General features: G+C 33.2%; 1 protein-coding gene across 1 annotated transcript; it reads right to left on the reverse strand.

Moving 5' to 3' along the window:
* Positions 1–12,179: 12,179 nt before the first annotated feature.
* On the reverse strand, positions 12,180–13,117 carry LOC108982140 (NDR1/HIN1-like protein 12). Its single transcript, XM_018953436.2, has one exon. The coding sequence runs from the start codon at positions 13,011–13,013 to the stop codon at positions 12,408–12,410; it is 606 nt and encodes a 201-aa protein (XP_018808981.1). The 5' UTR covers positions 13,014–13,117; the 3' UTR covers positions 12,180–12,407.
* Positions 13,118–18,282: the final 5,165 nt, after the last annotated feature.

Raw genomic sequence — 18,282 nt, forward strand, 5'->3', positions numbered from 1 at the left:
ACTCAGTAAAAGCCATGCACACATCTCTCGTCAAGTACCCACGGATACCAACAGACAAGATACGCTGTAAACATACATGACAATCCAGTAATTTGTTCACACACACACCTCGTTAGATTCGAGTCATAACTGTCCGGTAATCAATCTTCATTAGCCACTCACAAAATGTAGCCCTTTCATTCATTGACAATGTATTCCACCCAATCAGCATGTAGACAGACGAACCATTTTGTTGTAAGTGCATTTTTGGTCATATCCTCAACTGCTTTAGATCCTTCCGTGAGTTTAATGTATCATTCATTTTGCCTTCAATTGACATCAATATTCCCAACATGGACTTGCATATATGTTTTTACAATATTCCTAACATCGAGACTATGCTGCAAACGGATTTTCGACTAGTATGAGAGTTCAAAAAATATACTCTTCTTTTTCTAATTCTCGATGATCTCGGACCTGGAACAAACAAACTCATCATGAAATATGGATCTTTCATACACTTTTATGATGGAAGGTTATACGACATAACTACAACTGGCCAAGTACTATGACTAGTACTCATGTTCTCAAATGGATTAAATCCATTTGTTGTCAGTCCAAGTCACACATTACGAGGTTCTTCAGTAGACCATGAGTGTTCCAAATCAACTTCCTTCCAAACCTGGGAGTCAATAAGATGTGACAAGACACCATCGTTCCTGACTCTAGATGATGAGTGTCATGTCATTTCTACAGCCATTGCAAGTGACATAAATAACATTTGTAATCTAGGTATCAATGGAAAGTGTCGTTCAACCTTTTGCGGCATATTCTGCTTCTTAGATGTTCATTTTGATTCATGACAAATGGGACTGTAACACCCCACTCCCCAATAAAGACATTTTAAAATTTTCTGGGAGCTAGTTTGCTATTAAACTTGAAGTTAAAAACTTTTCTGTTTAACAACGCGCCAGATGCGAAAGATTCCATAAATAAAACAAACTTTATTAAATACTTAAAATCTAAAATAGAGTCCGTGGAAGCGCTTATTTAAAAAAAAAAAACTAAATTCTCATGTGCTTATCAAAATAATTTATTTAAACCTTAAATCATAAACTCAACATGACATAATCTGTCTAGGCCTCTACCTTGCCTCCCAGGGTTAAGTCATGTCCTGTAGTCTCATACACATAAATGTCATCATTTGGGGTGGTTTAAAAACATAAAAATATACAAAAATGAGTCAAATACTCAATAAGCAACACATGATACAGTAAACATAATATACATAAGGTTTCTTAAAAAACATGCATACTCATAAATACATGCATAAATAACATGAACATGAAAATGAATTTTTCTTTCACTTATCATAGGCTGATACCCATTGTTGACCCCCGTGAGTTAAGGTTAGTGAATCTATGAAGATTCTGATTCAGCCCGTGGTCGCGGGTTGTGGAATCCATACATAAGGAAGACATACTGGGTGCACTACCAGCATGTACGACCTGAAAATGCAATATGCCCATAACATAGGTACCGTCTTCATATCTTAACGTAGGCCGTTACATATCTTCTCATAATCATACTTGCATACGTGTCATATCATAGATTTCAAAAGAAATCGCATGCATACTTATCATATCTTGTTATATTATACCATAGATTTCAAATGAAATCGCATTCTTTAATAATTTCTGTGATACATGTTTCCTCACATAAAATCATGATTTTTCATAAATACTTTAATGCATAAATCTTCATATAAAATCATGCATGGCTTTTCATAAATTATTTTAATGCATAACTCTCGTATAAAATCATGACTTTTAATAAATCTTTTGATGCATAACTCATTTCATAAAATCATGAGTTTTCATAAATAATTTAGTGCATAATTCTTCATGTAAACTCATGAATTTTCATAATTTTATTATGTCTTGGGTATGTAAAAAGCGGCTTCCAATGGAAGCCATAAATGCATAATTTTTTTATAAAAGACAAGCAATTTACCGTACATACGTATAAGGGTATGATCATGCACTTACCTTGCAGCGCTAATCCACTATTTTCGACACGTAATCGGTTGCCTATAAAAATAAACACGTAATTTGCATAAATTTCTAATTAAACATGTGATTTTATTTAAAACCTAAACTACTAAAATAATCTATATTTCCTAAACCTAAATTCTTCCTAACACTAAAATATTCTCACCCGTTAGTCTTAAATAGGTATGGGTATTTTTGTAATTTAACCCAACCCACACACTTAATGTTTCATGTACATGGTTCATGCATTCAGAGGAGGCTTACGAGAGAATGGGCATGGCTTTCGGGCTTGGTGGTGCTGAACGGCGGAGCTGGGTGGTTCCTTGGTGGCGTAAGGCTGGAGAGATAGAGAGAAACCAAAAGCTTGAGAGAGAGAGAGAGAGAGAGAGACCAAGTGATGAAACAAAAAAGTGTCTGAGAGGGATCAGAGAGAACCAGTGGGCATGACGTGAGCTTACGGAAAGGGAGCGGACTTGGGCTAGCGTGAGGTGCCCGACGACATGTCCAGTGTAGTGCTCTGTTTTTGGGTGTGAAAAATAGGGGTGCGTTTGGCTATCGTGCATGGGTTGTGGTGTGGAGAGGATGGGTGGTGGGCAGCATGGGGGTGGTTCCGTCTTCTTGAGGTGGCATCAGCGTGTTCTAGGCAGTGGTGTCGCCATGGGTGAAGGTTGTCATGGTAGTTCACGTCAGAGGGTGGAGCGGCTCAATGGGGCTACGTTTTCTCGTTGACTGGCTTATGTGGTCTCTCGATGGTTTGTTGCGGCTGGTGGTTTCATGGTGGAGAGAAGAGCTATGGTTGCAGTTGGTGGTTTCATGGCTTTTGCATGGGATGTGGATCTGACCAGGTGCTGTGGCGGGGTCTTCATGGGGTTGGGGAGCAAACGTGGTATTGTTGGACAGACGTGAGATGGCTCACACTGTAATTTGTGGAAGATGGACATGGATTGGGCAGTTTCTATGTACATGAGAGAAATACATGTGTATATATAGAGGTGATGGTAAGATGCTAGAGAAAGGAAAGGGAGAGACGTGCATGTCATGGAGTTTATAGAGGAAATCAGTTAGGCATTTAATTATGAAGTGGAATCTAGAATGCTAATAGTGTTTGGAGTCTAACACTTAGGAACTTGGTGTAAAAACAAAATAATTGAGCCTTAACTCTAGGTTCAAATAAATATAATTTATTAAATAAACTCTTTTATGACTTTAACTCATTTATTGAGCCTAATAAAATTATCTATAATTTATCAATAATAATATTATAGAATCAAGTTGTTACAGGGACACTCGTTCAATTGCTCATTTTCTCACTAAAATAATACACAATCATTCTTACATGCATGTGTTACGTTGTAATCAAATTTGAGTCCACATTTCAACAGTTTTGTTTCATAGAAGTTGCGAGGTAAAATATTGTTTGATGGAAGTGCCTCTTTAAATAGCTCGATTAACATATTGATAGCCTTAATAGATAATCGACGCGTGGATTTTATGTGAAACAGTCTAACTGTAAATGGCAATATACTGTACCTTCTACATCATGGATATAACTCATGCTATGAATCATTCCACAAGTATGCAAATGTGTTATGACCCGCATCATTTGAATTTGATGTGTCCGTATCACCTTCATCCATAAACACTCACGCACCAATGTCATCCAGCATTTGCTCCATATCTTCATCATATTCATCACTAACAACCTCTGGCGGTACATCTTCATCGATGTCTTCTTCTTCACGTGGAGACTTGAATGACATTGGATATGGTTATTCGAGTAAGACCCAATCAGTATAACCCTGGTCAATACCTTTTTCAAACAGATGCTCTTTCACCAAGTTTATCCTATGAGAACGCAAATTCTTGCATTGTTGGTATGGGCATCTAATACACCTGTCACTATCAACTACAGGATGCGAACTCCAAGAATTTCTTAACACGTTTAGCGTATACATTGTAATCCTCACCCAAGTGATCTCTAACTCGCATCCAACTCTTATTCATTCCTAATACCATATTACAAATAGTCACGTAGGCATCAACAAGCAAGCATAAGCATGTATCTAACATATTGTGCAATTTCTTCATTTCACTAGATGGTTGGTCCTATCCCATTCAGGATTGAAAGATCATAGTCGCCAACCTATCAACTATTATCTGTCATATCCAGCGAAATCTTTGCAACATCTCCCCATAGTTCTCCAAATATGCTCGTTTGGTCATGTGCACCATCACCGAAACTGCATATCTAGAGAACAAAAATGGATGACTCTACCAATATCATAATGTCGAACGCTAATAGATACAATTGTATAGTTTGTGAGAATGATCTTACAATCCCAAACTGTCTACTCTGGATAATTCAAGAGTTATCAATCAACCATTCATCTAGATTGATAACTCTTGAATGGGTCTAAGGTTTATTTCGATGAAACATACAAGACACGAGAGTAATACACAACAACAATGCAAGATACGAAAATATATCAAATAACAGCTAAAGAAATTACTGATGTTTATATTAAATTTAATAATTAATTAAGATTTTAACTTATTCTATATATTATTAAATATTCGATTTGCTATGATTTTCATGTAAATATGATTATTATTAGAATAAGTTAACACGTTATTAAGTATTAAGCATTTTTTTAATTTTTTAAAGTATTAAGTGTTATTAAGTGTTAAGAATTTTAATTTTTTCTTATGTACTATTCTTATTTTAAGTATCAAGTATTTTTTAATATTTTCTTTTATACTATCCTTATTTTAAGTATATGTATTAAGTATTTTAATATTTTTTGTATACCATCCTTATGTTAAGTATTAAGTATTTTTTTAATATTTTTTATACTATTCTTATGTTAAGTATTAATTAAGTATTTTTTATACTATTAATATGTTAACTATTAATTATTTTTTAACTATTTTATACGTAGCATTTTTTTATACTATCCTTATGTATTCTATGATTTTCTTGTAAATACATTCTTGTAAAAAGTATATTTGTTATATATGTGTAATCTGTATTTAATGCAAGTTAACGTTCGAACGTATAAAACTAATGTTCGAACGAAATAGTACCGTTCGAATGGTAATATATACACGTTCAAACGGATTCAACCTAAATTCTAGACACAAACCCAGAACAATATCAAGAATTACAATCCTCAAACACAACCTCACAAATCATGCACAATATCGACAAACACACAAATACATCAATTATAATGAGTAAACTATAAACTATAAAACATGAAATTACCTTCAATGCAATTCCAAACAACTCAACGGACAATAAAACACCTACACAACATGTAAACAAACCATAAAATCAGTGAACATAAAATTCATGTGCAGTGAAGAAGATGAGTTAACAGTTTAAAAGATCTGTGAACAAAGAACATACCTTTAAAAAATTTATGTGCAGCCCTCTTTGCAATGGAAGTTCAATCTAACTCACTCTATTTCTTTCTCTATCTCACTCTTTGTCTCTTTCTAATCGAAATGGGAGAAGAATGAAGGAGTGTGGGTAGAATAATGTAGGAATGTGGGGAGAAAATGAGGGAGTTCGGCGCTAGGTTGAAGGAGAATAGGGGATGAACAAGAATAAGGGGTGTTGTGGGGTATTTAAGTTTGTGTAGAATTATTGAAATTATTACTATGAAAATGTCAGTGTTGCACGAAACGTCATCTTCCAACTTAAAACTTCTCTTATTGAGGTGAAAAAAGTTGTCACCTGTGCACCTTGTTAAGTTGTTGACCGTTCGAACGTGAAAATTAATTCAGCTCAAGTTTTCCCACTTGAGAAATTTGCGTGCTAGCGTTTGAACGATAATAAAGTACGATTTGAATGCTATTCCACTGCTCAGGGATTGGTGGGAGACATTCCTGCCACTATTTCAGGAGGCGCCAAAACTCTAGAAAACATTCGAACGTGCTTCTTCATGGCTAAAAATGTTCAATCATTAATTAAGCATTCGAATGTTAGGCCATAACGTTCGAACGTATCTTACTAAATGTTTTATTATAGTCTAATATCTATACTATACATTTTAATTTATTACTATATATAGTTATATATATTGTGATATATAAATATATAAATATAGTGATGATATATACTATAGTTATATACTAAAATACTATCTGATAATATACTATATTATAATCAGCATATACTAATAGTATATATTATAGTATATAATATATTAAATATAAAAAATCAATTAATTTACTAAATTTGAAATAAACACAGTTCGAACGGTAAATAATATTGTTCGAATGGTAAATCAAAATCGTTTGAATGTATAACTTATCGTTCGAACGGTTCTTTAAATATAAGGTATTAGGGGAGGCTTTTCAACGCCACCATCGCCCTCATAACAACCATTAAAAAAAATCGAACATATACCATACACAGTTGAATGTCTACGTCGTCGTCGCCTTCGTCATTGCCACCGTCAAAGACTCATTCATTTCAAGTGGTACGTTCCTTATATACCTTGTTTGAGTTATTCTAAGTAAGTTTAGTTAGATTATTTGTAAAATGTAGGAAAAATTTATTTTTTGGTTGATAGCCACCATAGGTGGCCGAAAATCCACTATAGGCTGTTTATCGATCCTTGTGTAATTGTTATTTGTGGAAGAATAAAAGGAATCGGTGGATTCCTTTCGTTTTCATGGCCGTTGAGTTGACTCAGCCATACTTGAGTTCGATCCAAATACAGTTCAAACGATTTTGTATTTGTTCAAACTGTAGGAACTCAAAAGTTGAACGTTTGATCGGTTCACCATAAGTTAGAACCGAATTTAATTTCTGCATTCGAACGTATATGATTCACGTTCGAACTGGTATGGATTCGATTGAATGGTATAACAGAAAACAGTTTCTCATTGTTTTAATTAGTATATAATTTTGTGAATATTTATGTATTATATTTTATAACTAATGTTGTATATGTATTTTATTTTTTAAATTTCAGGTTGATAATGTCTTATAGGGGACGTAAGCGTGATAGACCAAGGTAACCTTCCATCGAAAACAGTTCGAGAGAGGACTATTTTATTAGAGCGTCAAGTGAAAATTTCTGACTCGTATATGGGAGGGTCATTCCTTGACGTCAGTCCTCAATGATCGTGGTTGGACACCAATCCTCAATCAGAAGGACGAAGCATGGAACCTTGTATCTTATATTGACATCGTCTCTGAGTTTTATAAAGAGTTCGGTGGTGCCAGTCTAGATGACGGAGGGGCATACACGATCTCTATATGAGGAGCTTCAATTATATTTTTAGCAGACATACTCGATAATTTTATTGGTATTTCTAGACTATGCACTGTATATCCAAACCTGGTGCCTAGAGAGTCTCCAACTTTGGGTGATGGGGAGATGGTTGAGGACGAGGGATCAGCTTGTACAGATGAGCTCAATGCCCTCATTGATCATGAGGTGAGAGAGTTGGTTGTTGGTCCAGATTCTCTGTATGATGGGACGAAGAGTATCAAGCAGGTACATCTATTTACTTTCTTCAAGATCATGAACTTGATCATCACCAACAATATTGATCCTCGGCAGCACAAGATAGAGGTTGGCATGGATCGGACGAAATTTATGATACACATCACTCATGGCGTTCCTATCAACCTAGTGGGTTATATATTCGATAGGATTCGGTGACAGGCCTGATACATTATGACAAATATATTGCCATTCAAGATCCTAATCACCCGATTTCTGCTACATGTTAAGGTCGTGCCAGATATTGTCGATGAGACCGATCAACAACTCCACCCTCTCACGAAGCACGAGACACTTGAGACTTCGTCTTCGTGTTCCTATTCCAGACCCAGTCGATACTTAGAGAGATGGATACTCGAGAGATTATGGAGTATCGGTTGATAAAACATCCACACGGGCCGAGGTATCAAGCATAGCTACTTGTGAGGAGATGGTTGATATAATGCATGCAGAGATCAGCAGACAGACATCAACGATGATCGATGCAGTGAATATGGAGATCCGAACTGCCATGTCTGACTTACATACATAGATTAATGCTAGCATCTATGACTTACGTACATAGATTAATGCCAGCAACTGTGACTTACGAGATTAATGCTAGCATCTCTCACATACGTACAAAAATTGATGTCATGTCTGCGTCTTAGGTCACGAACAGTACTCGACTGACACAGTTAGAGACATGCCTAGCTGCAGTCGAGGATGTGTGCAGAGAGTTGAGATCTTAGTAGTTTCTATATTTTATTTACTTTTTTTTTGTTTTTGGTATGGAAAAAATATTTTGGTTTTGTAAATTTAATTTAATTATGAATTAAATATTTTTTTTTCTAAATTAATTATTGATTTCTATTATTTCTATTATTTAATTGCTAACTTTTATATAAATTAAATATTTATCCATAATTAAGTAAGATATTTTGTTGCCATCAATAATTGTAAAAATTATGTAACCATTCGAACGGAATATTTCACGTTCAAACATTTCTAATCTCAGTTCGAACACTTTATTTTACGTTCGAACATTGATTGATTTATTAGTTCGAACAATATAGTAATATGCTTGAACAGTAAGTTAATGTCCCGCTAAATTTATTGACTTAATCTGCCAATTTTCTGTTTGATCATATATAATATATGTTTGAACATTGATTATCTTTGACGTTCGAACGTGTTGTATGTTGTTCAAACAGTAAGTCAATATCCCGCTAAATTTATTGACTTAACCTGCCAATTTCTCGTTCGATCATATATAATATATGTTCGAACATTGATTAACCTTGACGTTCGAACGTTGTTATATATTGTTCGAATGATAAGTCAATATCCCGCTAAATTTTGTCACTTAACACGCCAAATTGTCGTTCGACCATATATAATTTCCGTTCAAATGTTTATTTTATTTTGTTTAAATGTTTTTTGTAGATGTTCGAATGGTTATTTTATTAGGGAGAAGATTTTTCATCCCTACATGTACCGTCTGAACATGTTAGAGTGGTAAACACCTTCCATCATTTTTTTAGAACGAAATTTAAATTTCGTCCCTACATCTCATTTTTGGGCACAATTTTCGTTTCGTCCCAAAAAAAATCATCCCAAAAATGAATTTTTATTGTAGTGCCATTAGTTAGTGTTGGTGTTATGAAACACTTGAATAGACATATGATCCATAGATGGAGTAGTTCCGATTAGTTATAGATAAACTCTTTGAAGTTATTTGGTTGGCTTAAACTTGCATAGTAATCGGTTTAGAAGAATTAGAATCGTGGGTTTATTTGTCAGAGTTATTTAGTATGTTTCATCTTAGTTTAGAGGTGCTAGTTTAATTCTATTAACCTATAGATTGTGTTTATTATGTTTAGGTGTTGATTGGTTTTTGCTTGGTACTGTGTGAAGCAATTTAGAGAGGTTAAAAAATTTAAGTAAACGATGCTCCTATCCTAGTTTTAAAAAGTTACTGCTACTGCTACTATTACTGCTTATGACCTTGGAGTAAAATTTGTTGAGTTATACTGTTGCATATTTTTCTGCTCATCAATGCATTGCTTCTAAATTACTATCTCATATTTCGCGTTATGTTTACTACTTACTAAGTCAATAGATCACTCATCATTTACAATCTCTTGCTTTTTCTCTTGGCAGTTAATGCTTGTTCTTCACAAAATGGTGGACTTTTCTAATCTCTAGGTTGATGTGTTTTTTCTTGCGTAAAACTTTTTTTTTTTTTTTTCCCAGGAAGAGGGTGGACTTGCAAGCAACGGAGGCAACTTGGTAATGCTTTCTCTTCTCTACCTTACGGATTATAAAAAAAAAAAAAAAAAAAAAAATTCAATATCTCATTACAATTTTTTTTTTTTTTTTTTATACAAAATGGAGGTATGATCGATCTATGTGATTTCAAAAATTTGAGTTCCTAGAAGACCCTAGATAGATCAATGTGATTTCAAAAGGTATGGATTGATCTATGTGATTTCAAAAGTTTGGGCTTCTAGAAAACTCTAGATCGATCTACGTGATTTCAAAAATTTGGGTTTTGAAATTTTTGGTGCCAAATGCTTTTCTAGTTGTTAGGTTATAACGAAGTTGGCTTTCTGATATCCATTTGTTTTCGTCCAATGGCTTCTTGAATATGTTTTTGAGTTAATGTAATTGTCGAAAAAATCATTTATACTCTCACTTCTTTGTGTAGTTGGCATCCCGACCCAGCAACATGTATTTTTAATATATGCAAGTACCCACATATGCCTCTCATCATACAACATTTCAGCCAAACATGATCATGCAAATTATAAGTGTCTAGTAGTGTTTACCAACTATTTTTGAAGTCCTTCATAGTCAAATAGTTATAAACACAATTATGTATCCTACTCGTGATTTCTTCATACTGTGAATATGATCCAAATTTTTCTGGCAACTTATTAAGAATGTACAACAGACAAAATCTGTGATGTGATGTCGGAAAGAACATAGCAATAGTAATTTGCATTGCCTTATCTTGATTTGTTATTATTGCCAAAGGAGCTTGATTTTCCATGCAATTCAACCAGGATTGAAATAAACACACAAAAGTATTAACATCTTCACTTTATATTAAACCACAACAAAAAAGAATTAAGTGACCACAATGATTAACCCCTACAGAAGGAGCAAATGACATCTTATACCTGTTGTCAAGTAGGTTGTGTCAAATGTTGTCACATCCCTAAAATATTTTATAGGCAGCCTGACTTCGAGCATCAAGATTAATACTAGTACCAGTAGCAATTCAACAATGATTTAATAAAAATGACCCTCACCATCCACATCCATGATTTCATAAAAATGATTGTTATTCTGCTGCATTCATACAAAATACTTTTGTTAAGCTTCGACACCACCTTCACCATCTTTCTACCATGCTTTAAATACTATTTCCCAATAAAGAAAAACCATAACCATTCAATTATGACTATTGACTCAAATTACTCACCCATTTGGATTACTCATTTTTAACTCTTCTACTTTAAAAGTTTTATATTCTTTCCTGTTAATTTTGATATTTCTTGAAATATTGAAATTTCTCTTTAATTGTCTCAGTTTTAATAAATAATTTTTCTATATATATCCAAAAGTGCAAATGCTAGATCTTTTAGTGTGCCCTATTTATTTAGTTTTTCTTGATTTTCAAACAAGAAAAAAATGTTCTCGCATTTTAGATCACTTTTATTATAGAGGGTTTAGGCAATTGATGAATGAAAGTGAGCTAGGTAAATACTATATTGCAGCAAATGGCGTGCATATATAGTTCTAGAGTGTATAGTCTTATATTTTGCCCATTCAAAACAATTAAAGAAATAAATTAAACACTAGTTTTATTTTGGAAACTTTCAGCTTGGGGGATGGTTTTGGGTTCTACTCTTCAAGGAATTGAATCACAAGCAGCTTCCCGAGGCATCTCCATGTCATTAGTTAAAGCATTAAAGTAATTGTATAGCCGTGTGAATCCAATTGCTACTTTATCCACTTAACATATGGAATCAATCAACTATATATATATTGCGATATTGCTGATAGATGCGATGCCCATTAACGGGGATCTCGTACTAAAGTTTCTATGGCTCCTATTTGAAGAACCTTTGTTCTTTAAATGGAATATTTAAACCCAACTTTAAGGAACATGTGCAAAACCATATCATCCTTTCTATTTCACTTAAAATTTAAATGGATATGGAGTAGTATTTTTAGCAATTGACTATAAGAAAACTGATTATTTATAGTTAGCTCATGTAAAAATGATTATTTTATGTTAAAATGAATTTATTTTCATCGCAAATATTTATTCTCGTCACAAATAATTCGTCACAATTGTTCATTTTTCTTGTAGTGATTTCACATTTGTCAAGTACTTTTAATCATTTTACATTTTATATTAATAAATTAAATAGATATTATAAGCTGGAATGTTTCGGGTTATCTAGAAATTACAAGACAAATTAATGGTGTTTAATTTGCTGCACGGAAAGCCATGCAATATTATCCAAATGTATATACAGTCAAATTAGGACCAAAGCCAGAATCTTAAGCAAGAGTTGAGAATGAATGCAGATTAAAATTAAAGGGATTAGGTATGGGAAATTAGGAGTAGGAGATCAAAGAAGAGGTAGAAACCTTCTACCATCCTTATAAATTCATATATATCATGCCTTATAACTTGGTACTTTGGGACTGAACAACTTTCTTTGATCTGTCTCTACAGATACAGATTGGATTGCAAAGAAAGTTTTCCAAATGAACAACTAAAACACATACAGATAAATTCATATATCTACGAAAAGTAAATATAGAAAAGAAAATAGAAAGTTGCAAATACAATTTTTCATATATCAACTTTGCATCCAGCTGGAGATCCAAGCAAGGGAACCTGACCAACAAAACCATTCTTCAGGCCCAACAAGACATCACATTTCACATAAATCCCATAATGCGCAGTCTTTATAGCCCCAACCTTCCATCTCAGCCTCCCCAACAACACCAAACTCAACCCAATGACCCCATCCGCCTCATCCATCACCAACCCATTTGCCACCTCCACCGACACCGGTATTTCCCCACCGCAAACCACCGGCGACACTGTCACGGTGCGGTGGTGCTTGTGGAAAAACGGAGTCAGCATCACCTGGGGCGTTATTGCTTGGTTTCTATACCATACAGACACTGAAAGTCTGTCATAGTAAATGGAGATGCGCTTGTTTGGGTTTCTTGTGACGACCGTGAACTGCATGTTGGTGGTGACGAGCGGCGCTGCCGAGGAGTTGAGCTCGTAGATGGCGGTACCGATGATCTTGAACTGAGGGTTGTGGGGGCGGTAGACTAGCCAAAGTGTAAGGGCCGTTGCACCAACTAAGAGGAGAAAGATAGTGATGCATGTGCAGATAACTTTTCGAGTACGGCCTTTGTGTGGGCATTTGTATTCTTCGGTCATTTTGGAGTGGGGTTTTGGGTTTATTCAGGAGGAGGCTCTTCTACCTTCGAAGGTGATGTATATAAGAGTTCAGAGAGAGGAAAAAAGAGTTGAGGAGGGGAAGAAGAATCAACGGGAGAATAAAAGGAAAAAAGGAAAGGAAAAGAGTGGAGAGTTGGTGAAAGGAAACGAGTTGGTCATTTCCTTTTTACCTCTAAGCAAATGCAAAGGATATTAATTAAAAAGAAAAAAAAAATGTACGGGTTAGAAATGAAGGATCCCACGTAAATACAACCTACAAATCGAAATGGCAACCGATTATAAAACCTAAATTTTAAGAACTTTTTTTAAAATGTTGGATTTATTATTAAAAAATTAATTTTTTTTTTATTTAAATCCAGATTTACCCGTTTTTTTTAAAAAATAAATTACGGAGCTTACCCATACACCTTAAGATTGCACATTTACCCATTACTTTCTTCCAAATATGTACAGTATAAGTACTGTACTCAACTCACAAAATTAATGTAGCCCACTCTCCTAATGGCACATAAATGTGTGTATATATATATATGCATACGTCTCGTAAAAAGATGGACTAATCCACGTACGTATGTCTCATCGCATTAGATATAGTATATACTATAATGTCATGATGTTTAACCCGAAGTGGAGATTGGTCACGTACTTGCTTTTATAAGTCATGGAAATTAGCTTGGATAAGACTGACTCCACCTAGGATAAGGATACTCTGATTCACTTCAAATGATGAGTTTTTATTTTATGTAAAATATAAACTATTTTTGTTTTTGGGTCTATTTAATCTTTTAAAAGCAATAATGATGGTCATGACAGTTGGAGTGCTAAGTGGCACTAGTGGATTTGCCAAGTTTAAGAGAAAACTTATTAGGGTTCAACTTATCTTTCTTTTGAAGGATTTTTGTGAGATGATGATATTATTGTTTTGAGGATTTGTGTTGTAGTTCTTGTTAAAATATAGTTGAAACGGTTCACCCCTGGAGGGCTTGACAGGCAATGGGTTTTTTGGTGTTGACCAAGATTTTTCTTTTTCTAGAAAATGCTAAAAATACAATGAAAATACACACTCCTTTACGTGCTAACGTGGTAGTGATAGGTGTCACTACATCGTCAGCCTTTTATTTTATTTTTAGAAAAAAAAAATAGATCAACCAAGGGGCAAAAATTGGATTACAAACATTTTGCTTTCTCCCTCCCTGTCAACTCCTACCCTTCGTGTCTTGTCCCATCTATCAAACCCTAATCTCTTGCTTTTTCTCTCATATGGAACATCTTGCTTTTTCTCTTGGTAATGCTTGTTGGGTGGATCATGTGCTAATTTTTCTTGCGTAAAAATATTTTTTACCAGGAAGAGGGTGGACGTGCAAGCGAGCAACAGAGACAGCTTGGTAATGCTTTATCTTCTCTACCTTTATGGATTACAAACATTTTTTTTCCATATCTCATTACAATGTTTTTTTGTATGCAAAATGGTGGTATGATTGATCTATGTGATTTGAAAACCTGGGTTCTTGAAAAACCCTAGATAGATTTATGTGATTTATAAAGGCACAGATCGATCTATGTGATTTCAAAAATTTAGGTTTCTGGAAAACTTTAGATCGATCTACATGATTTCGAAGATTTGGGTTTCGAAAATTTTGGTGCCAAATGCTTCTCTAGTTATTGGGCTATAGCAAAGCTGGCTTTCTGATATCGATTTGTTTCGTACAATGGCTTCCTGAATATGTTTTCAAGTTAACGTAATCGTAAAAAAAACATTTATACTCACGCTTCTTTGTGTATACTCGTGCAAATTATTAGTGTCTAGTAGTGTTTTCCAACTATTCTCAATGTCCTTCGTAGTCAAACAATTATAAACAAAATTTTATATCCTACTTTTGATTGTTTCATACTCTGAATGTGATCCAGATTTTTCTGGCAACTACTTAAGAATGTGCCACCAACAAAATTTGTGCTGTGATGTTGGAAAGACTGTAGCAATAACAATTTGCATTGTCTTATCTTGATATGTTATTATTGCCAAATGAGCTTAACTTTCTTTGCAATTCAACCAAGATTGAAATAAATACACAAAAATGTCCACATCTCACTTGATATTAAACTACAACAAAAAAGAATTAATTGAGCACGGTGATTAACCCCTACCAAAGAAGCCAATGGCATCTTATACTTGTTGGTCAAGTAGGTTGTGTCAAATGTTATCACACTCACAAAATATTTATAGGTAGCCTGACTTCAAGCATCTACTGAAAAGACATTTCTTAAATGACCCCTCATCATCCACATTCATGTTATAATAAAAACGATTGTTCTTTTGATACATTCGGATAAAATATTTTTGTTGAACTTCGGCACCACCTTCACTAAGCCGCAATTGTCTCACCTTATGAAGATAATTTCTGCAATATTTTTTTCCAAATATTAGGTTCTCATAACCACCAACTTGAACTTTAAAAGACTTAAAACTTTTACTTGCCTTTATACCAGTAGTGCTATCTCCTACATCTAATTTTTTTTTCAACTGAATCCATCTTCCTTTTGCATCTTAAAAATCCCACTTTTCTAGGACTCAATGCATGTTTGTGTTCAAGCAAAACCGTAGAAAGTGTATACCTTCCATCGAGACAAAGAGTTGTGTTGATTTTTGCTTTACATCCCAATCTCTCGATTGGTCTTGACCAAAGAACAATAGAAGCTATTGATTTAGCCATGTCTTGATGTACACAAACTTCTTTTGGACACACCAAACTCCTAACTTTTAGCATATTTTGTATAATAATATGCTCTAACCTCATCTTCCGAGGCAAAAGTCGTTCCAACTTTTAGTTCTTCGACCACTTCTTGTGTCCCAACATTACCACCACAGCTATTATCATCGGTACAAGGATCATCTACATTAATCAAATATTATAATTACTAGCTACATATTCAACAACTAATTGCAAGTTCAATATCACATATCTTAGGCTACGTAATCAGAAATATTGGAAGGTAAAAAATTAGACAACAAATTTCAACCTCTATGACAAACCTCTACCACTCAAAGCGGCCTCTATGCCAACAGTACACCCAAGTTAATAAATCTGATATCAAACCACCCAAATCGATGAAGCTGAGTGCCCCCATCAAAGCACGATAGAGGTGATGAATAATGTTTTTCAAAACTAAGAAAGTGGGAAGAAAAATTAGGCATATGAAAAAATAATAATCTTACGGTCACATCTTAACTTTTTGGTTCTCTGAAAAAAAAAAAAAAAAGAAAGAAAAAAAAGAAGAAGAAGATTCCAATTCTTCTTGTGACTAACAAAGCTTAGCTTCTATTTGAATGTTGAGATGAATTAAATTTTTTAGAAATAGTAGTGAGTTGAGATAGTAAAATAAGTTTTGTAGGACCCGCTTAAAATGAATTTAAATATGCTTAGATGTTAAGATGAATTTAGATATATTTATGAGAAGTTAGAAAATATTGTGAGTCTATGTGTAAAGAGGTGTTAAGTTGAAAAAGGTTTTAGATCCCACGTGTAAAGAAGTTTTGAGTTGAGATGAGTTTAATGATTTGAAAATTAAGTATTTAAATATTAGATTTAGTTAAAAATTAGATTGAAATTAATTGACATCAAGTCCTTCTATTCACAGAATTTACTGGTATATATTCGTTTGTCCCTTACTTTTGAATGTTAGTACTTTTCACCTACCAACGAAAGAAAAAAAGGGAAAACAAAAGATTACTTTACCATTGCAGGATGTCGTTTGATTCAGCTATAGATGAAAATGTTTACGAAAAACTGGTTCTTTAAGCAATCAAACCTGGAATTCTAGCTTGAGGGCCCTACAGGCTGTTATTGCACTCTGTTATTTCATTTGAAGTTGAGCCTCTTTACAATCCAAAACATTAGGCTTAAAAATTGAAATAAAGCCATTGTTGATAGAAGACAAAAAAAAAAATAACCCTAGCAAAAATTAAAACATAGGCAGCAGAAAATGTTAAGAAAAAAGTGAAGAAAAAAAAAAAAACTACAGAACATATCACAAGAAAGCCATTGTCGGTAGAAGACAAAAAAAAAAATAACACTAACAAAAATTGGAACAAGCCAGGGCTAGGGGTGTAAAGAAAACTGAGAACTGGTGAATCGGTCTAGTCCGATATCGGTTCCAATTTCATAAATTCGGTTGAAAATTGGACCGGTACATAAATATATTATTATTATTATTATTATAATATTATATATAAAATATTTTTATATTATATATAATTTTTTATATTATATATAATTTTTTATATTATATGCTAAATTGCTAATTGATATAACATAAAATTTTAAAATTTTATTATTCATGTATAATAATATAATAACATAAAATTAATATAATATTTAATATAATATAAAATTAATCTTATAAATCTTAGTATAACATTTGATAGAATATATAAATTAATCTTATAAATCTTAATATAACATTTGATATAAAATATAAATTTTAAGTTTATAATTGAAAATTTATATAACATAAAATTTTAATCTTAAACATGAACAATAATATTACGTTATTAATATAAACTTACTTTTGATATATATATCATGGATAAATACATTTTATGGTGTAATAAATTATAATATATATATATTTTTTTTATAACTACATATTTACAAATTTGATCATATATACTCATACAAAAAGTGTATAGCCTAACTTATATAGAATATAGTAGTATAGTTAAATTTAATATTATACTAGTATGTATTAGTTATTATAAAATAATATACATATACTATAATATAAATAAACTAATAGTTTTAGTATTTGAAACCATCATATTATCACTAACATATATAATCAAATATATAAATAAGTTAGACACTATTATAATAACATGAAATTAGATACTCAAGTATGGAAATAAATTAAACATGACTACACTAGAAAAATTGGACCGAACCAAATCGAAATCAGTAAATCCAGAAGTTCTAGTTTCAGTGATGAATCAGTCCTGAATCGATTCTCCAATTCTTAGAACCGGTGTGTACCGGTTCGGTTTTAAAATATGTCCAAATCGAGCTGAACCTGACTAGTTACACCTCTTACAGAGACATCAAAAAAGTGAAGAAAAAACAAATTAAGGAAAAAAAAAGAACTAGCAATGTAATGGTTTTTTTTTTTTTTAGAAGAGACAAAGATCACATGTCCAATAGTGATCCCCTCCCAATTTTATTAAAGAAAAACCCTCACTTGTGGAGGAGGAAAACAA

This window comes from Juglans regia, chromosome 12, assembly GCF_001411555.2.
Source record: "Juglans regia cultivar Chandler chromosome 12, Walnut 2.0, whole genome shotgun sequence".
Lineage (NCBI taxonomy): Eukaryota > Viridiplantae > Streptophyta > Magnoliopsida > Fagales > Juglandaceae > Juglans > Juglans regia.